Raw genomic sequence first — 6000 nt, 5'->3', positions numbered from 1 at the left:
CCAGATCGGGGGATGCATCAGAGTGACAGGAGACGGGAACAGAGACAAGTCACAGCTGACACCTCTGCGATTGCCTTAAAGTAGAACTAAACCTAAATCAGTTTATATACTGATTTTATTGAGCCAACCTAAAGGTTTAGCATCTCTGTATAAGTACGGTAATGATTCAGGCCTTCAAAATTTCCTTCTTGTATTTCATTAGGAGTGTCTGCGACATGCACATGCTCCGTGTGCTCTGATCAACTGATGAGATGCTAAGTTTAGGGGTTGTGGCAAATCAGCAAGCAGAAAATGTGGCATTGGGCTGGTATAGAAACCTAAAACATAATGTACAAAATTTCTAGCTACTTCTTTAGTTAAGCTTTAGTTCTCCTTTAAAATGACTACCTCCTATTCACCATTTCGTGACTTCTATGGAACCTTTTCAGCATCAGATTGGGGTGTCCGGGGCCATAAACTAAAGGGCCCCCATTGGAACCTCAAGGACCCCCTGGTGTCCACATCACAGCATACCTTCAAATGAGCAGCAGCTGTGAACAGGCAGGGAAGCAGGTCTGGGTATGCTAGTCCAAACCTTAACCCAGATATTTGCTGAAATTACAGAGAGAGGGAAGAGAGATCCCTTTCACCAATGTGAGTTTTGTACTTTGGGCAAGGCTGCATCCATCCATCTAGGGCTGGGGTTGCCACTTGGCTGGTATTTAGTGTTAAACTAATTAATAGAAAATAAAAATATAGGAAGGCTGGTATTTTTTTCCAGAAAACAATGGCTCCCATAACTAGGGCCTGCCTGGAATGAGGGGCCCACATACAGCATGGGACATGGGAGTCCATAGGACAGATGTGCATTTAATAGTTGTGGAGAATTCAAAAAACTGACTGACTAGGGTACAGATTGTAATACATGTATGTTGGGAGAGTTGCTTATAATTTGATTTTATTGTCACGGTTGATGCCTTGTTGTATAAAGAGTTACACAGATATCAGGGTAAGTTCGTTTATAAAAGGTCTCAAGCCAGGCAAGGGCATTGTTATGGCTTGTGCCGCTGACAGACGTATAAAGAAGGAAGCAGCGTGTGACAAACAAGCCCATAATGGAAATTATGACAGAAATATGATCGCTATGTATGTGATAAATGGCGCCGTGGAGAAGTAAAATACGCGCGCCGCTCCCATGACTGTGTGGGCCTTGGACTTGTAGTCCTGACTGACTGCGCCTGTCCAAGGTGATCCCGGCACTTCCTGCTCCGCCCAGCAGCCTCTCAGCGCCCTGCCCCACACTCTGCCAAACTGAAAACAAAACTTTTTTTTCTGGGAGCACTTTCGCTTCAGGTCTGTTGTGTCATTGCGGCTGCTTTGTTTGCCTTTCAATGGCCGCCCGCAGCCAGTAGCGCAGGTGAGAGACAAGCACGGGAGAGCCTTGCTGACTGCTGAACACTAGCAGAGGGGCCTGTCTGTCACTTCCATCTGACGCTGCTGCACGTGGAGACCCTCTCTGTTCCGTCTCATGCCCTCCATATCCACCACACTCCATGTTATACAGCCCCGCTCCAACTACCGCACAGTCCCTCTGCCATGCGGGCTAGATAAGGGCCAGCCTGCTAGTGTGTGCTTTAGCGACACTCTTTGCTTTACGGGAGGTGGGCAGCCATGGATGGGCAGGGAGAAAAGGGCACCGTTGCCTGCAGTAAGGATGAAGCTGCCATGGACTCCTATCTGAGATCCGAGGGGCTGTACAGGAAGAAGATAGCGAAGGATGGCTCGTGTCTATTCAGGGCTGTGGCCGAGCAGGTACTGTATAAAACTGTCCCCTTATCATTCAATAAGTCCGGACTCTTCTTGTGAGTCACGTGTCCAGCCTGTGGCCCTCATGCTACTGCATTAAAGGGTGTGTTCTGGGAACTATACTCGATTTTAACTACCTTGATTTTAAGTTTTCCCCCATTTTACCTTTGTTATTTGTGGTCCCACCAGTTTATAATGCGTTTAAATGGGCTCATTACCCAAAAACTGATTTTTTTCCCCTCTATGAATGTTATTATTTGTTAAATAAAGAAGTTTTAAATACTAGCCCAGGGATCCCAACCTTTTTTACCTGTGAAAAAGATCCCCAACCTTTTTTTTACCTGTGAGCCACATTCAAATGTAAAAAAAGTTGGGGAGCAACACAAGCATGAAAATGTCTCTTGGGGTGATAAATGAGGGCTGTGATTGGCTATTTGGTAGCCCCTATGTGGACTGGCGGCCTACCGGAGACTCTACTTGGCACTATACTTAGTTTTTTATGCAACTAAAACTTGCTTCCAAGCCTGGAATTCAAAAATAAGCAGCTGCTTTGGGGCCACCAAGAGCAACATCCAAGGGGTTGGAGAGCAACATGTTGCTCATAAGCTACTGGTTGGGGATCACTGTACTAGCCAGATGTATATTTTGCCATGGATCTGCCTGTAAATTAGGGATGCACCAAATCCACTATTTTGGATTCGGCCGAACCCCTGAATCCTTCACGAAAGATTCGGCCGATCCGAATCCTAATTTGCATATGCAAATTAGGGGTGGGAAGGGGAAAACATTTTTTACTTTCCCGTCCCTCATTTGCATAAACAAATTCGGATTTCGGACAAATCCGAATCCTGCTGGAAAAAGGCAGAATCACGAACCAAATCATGGATTCAGGGCATCCCTACTGTAAATGGTCAAATCCAATGAATCTGCCCCTTATACAGTCCTGCACCAATCTCTTATTGCTTTAGGTTGTGCATGTGACTGACAGAGAGGCCTTGCACATGCCCCCCATAGGGGTATATTTATCAAACAGTGGTATATTTATCAAACAGTGAAGTTAGAGATCTCCACAGTCCGCAGAGTGAAATACCGCCTCTCTCCATTCATTTCTATGGGATTTTTAAAGGTGTATTTATTAAATGGTGAACTTTTACTATCACCCTTTGATAAATACACCTTTAAAAATCCCATAGAAATGAATGGAGAGAGGCGGTATTTCACTCTGCGGATCTCTAACTTCACTCTTTGATAAGTCTACCCCAAAGTGTTAACATTAATGCTGCGATGCCCTTGTTATTAACACAGTAAATATTGTATCTCAAAGTAAAACAGACGCCTGTGCTTATATCCTTTCAGTACTTGAAGAAAAGGTAACTAACACATTTCCCTGATTTTACATAATTTTTTCCTGGTCCCCTGAAAAACTTAAAATGGGGTTGTACTGTAGTTTCACTAAAGAAGTAGGGCCAAGGGTTGGACACCGTTGCAGTAGATGCTGTAGTGTAAAAGGGATCAGGGTCCTTTATTGTGAAACTATATTCTATCTACACAAGTAAATGTTCTCCATTCTTTGGACTGGCCATAGATGCACCAATAATATCGTACAAAACTAATTTTCATACAATATTCATTTTGTGTATGGTGGGAGACAAACCTTCCAGTATCGGCAGGAGACTTGAATATCGGTTGGCTCGTCAATTGGGCTGGTCGGAAAATCTTGATAAGGTGCCTTTGAAGGCACCCGAACATCTAAGTGTTCAATTGTCAGATACAGGTAGAATTCTATTGTTTTAACTGTGTATCAGACGATTCAACTGTACCCGTGTGTATTGAAACAAACAATCTTTCCTGGAAAGAACTGTTCATAATTGTCGTGTACATGTTCTGGTGTTATGCTGTTGCTTTACTGTTTGCTTTTATGCTGTCGCTTTACTGACCAAATACCAAGTTGTCCACCTTCATGCAGACGACTAGAATCCATACACTTGCAATCATTATTCTGTTCTGTGCTCCCACAATTATGAACACCCTTTGTGTTTCCTCTTGTCTACATAGAAACGGTTGTGTTCATTGTGTGCTGGTCGGTGCTGTTATACAGTAGCATGACATTGTTCCTGCACATACCCTGGCTCACCTGTGAATGTCTAGGGGCCAGATTTATCTAAATGTAAAATTAGAATTTACCACAGAAAACCCCCACTTTCTATTCATTCCTATGGGATTTTTAGAATTGTATTTATCAATGGAGTTCACCATTTCATAAATATGCTTTTAAAAATCCCATAGGAATGAATAAAAAGCGAGCATGTTTTTCTGTGGTGAGTTCTTATCTCACATTTTGATAAATCTGCCCCTAGGTGTTTATGTAATATAATCTCAGACTGATAAACTACAAACCTTTTACGGACCCCTTTTTTTGATTGTTACTAACATCTGTGGCCGCTTCTCTCACCTGCCACTTTTTCTCACAGCTGCCACAGTCTTGGGGCCCTCCTCCCACCTGTCACTATCCCCAGACTGCTGCAGACATCTGTGATTATTCTCAGACTGCCTTTCACTGTTATTGACTTCACACGAAACCTCTACCTATTCCCAGACTGCCCCCACACACCTGTTATAGTTCTCAAGCTTCTCCTTACACCTGCCTCAGTTCCGAGACACCTCTAAAGGCCTGGTACTGTCCCTGGTCTGCTCCTTGAGGTGGTTTCTGTTCTCCTTGAGGTGGATTCTGTTCTCCTTGAGGTGGTTTCTGTTCTCACTACTCCGATTTTAAATATATTATAAATATTATACCTGTCTGTCTCACAGATACTGTATCTCCTCAAACCCTTCTTTATTCTTGGCTTTATCCTTAACCCCTATCCCCCTTAAAAAATAGATTTCTATGACTATCATTAGGCAGATCTTCATTACTGTCATTCCAGACAGCCCCTTACACCAGTTTCTGTTTCCAAAGTTCCCTTTATGTTTATTTACGTCCTCACTCTGTCTAATTTTGTTGTTGTTCGACCTCTCTTTTCTGCATATCTTCATCATATATAATGCAAACAAATTACGCATTGCTTTACATTAATTTATACCAAACCGGGGTCTAACATTAATAAGATACAAGAGTTTCATAATAAAATTAGTTTCTCTGGGCCCTGCTCACATGCATACCATTTTGGTGTTTCTTGCACATGTAACCATAGTTTTCCTCCCCATCCTTGTGGCTCATTTTCTTTACTTACCCTTCTTACTATCCTCTGGGCACATACAGAACTCCTGGCCCAGCGCCTTGCCTTACCTGTTATTTTTCTTTAGCCTCTTGCCGTTGCTTCTTACCACACCTATTGTTCTTCAGTGCCCTCTGTGTGACCCTGTTGCTCTTCAGTGCCCTCTGTACTGTGACCTTTCACCCCCGATAGCCTCTGTGTGGCCCTGTCATCATTCGCTAGCCTCTGTGTGACCCTGTCCCTTTTTCATATTGTGCTACATGTCTGTAACTGTTTATGCTTTTAGTAATGCTTTCCCCATTTTCATTTTTAACAAAAGCTCCTATACTTTACTCTTCCTATATGCCATGCATCTCTGTAAATGGCACCCTTTTCCCCTTGAATTGGTTGTAGCTTTAAAGGGTATGTGTAAATGTAACTTTTAGTCTGATATAAGCAGCGATATTCCAGAATTGGTTGCGACTGATTGTCATGTATAAAGGTCTGAGGCTCCTGGAAATGAAATATCTGTCTGCTTGTCAATTCTTTCTTTCCTTAGCATTCAGAAAGGGGGTTGAAAGTCACCCTATAAGGTAAACAAGAGAGGGCATGCAATAATGTAGAAAGGAGACAGTCCATCGAGAGACCAAAGAAGAGAAGTGCTAGGTTACATTATACATTGCAGCTATTTTCATCCAGCATGTCAGAAGGAAGTTTACACTGCTAGCATCCTTAAAGGAACAGTAACACCAAAAAATGAAAGTGTTTTAAAGGAATGACAATATAATGTACTGGTAAAACTGAACTGTTTGCTTTAAACACACAACTATAGTTTACGTAAACAAACTGCTGTGTATTCATGGGGGTAGCCGTTCAAGCACGATATATACAGTTGATAACAGATCCATTCTGAAGAATCCTATTGTATACTACAGAACATATCTGTTATCTGCTCTGTATCCTGTGCTTTTTCTCCTTTTTCAGCTTTGAATGGCGGCCCCATGGCTACACAGCAGCTTGT

General features: G+C 42.7%; 1 protein-coding gene across 3 annotated transcripts in view; it reads left to right on the top strand.

Annotated features, from left to right (window-relative positions):
• Positions 1 to 862: 862 nt before the first annotated feature.
• The window catches only part of otud4.S (OTU deubiquitinase 4 S homeolog), a 47003-nt gene continuing 41865 nt past the window's right edge, over positions 863 to 6000 (top strand). The window contains exon 1 of one of the 3 annotated variants that reach the window (XM_018243281.2): positions 863 to 1791. In XM_018243281.2, the coding sequence (XP_018098770.1) occupies positions 1651 to 1791 (141 nt within the window). In that variant the 5' untranslated portion in view covers positions 863 to 1650. The remainder of the gene's footprint in view (positions 1792 to 6000) is intronic. The other 2 variants (XM_018243279.2, XM_018243280.2) reach the window with 2 other exon arrangements.

This window comes from Xenopus laevis, chromosome 1S (assembly GCF_017654675.1).
Source record: "Xenopus laevis strain J_2021 chromosome 1S, Xenopus_laevis_v10.1, whole genome shotgun sequence".
Classification (NCBI taxonomy): domain Eukaryota; kingdom Metazoa; phylum Chordata; class Amphibia; order Anura; family Pipidae; genus Xenopus; species Xenopus laevis.
This window is presented reverse-complemented; position numbering and strand designations above follow the sequence as displayed.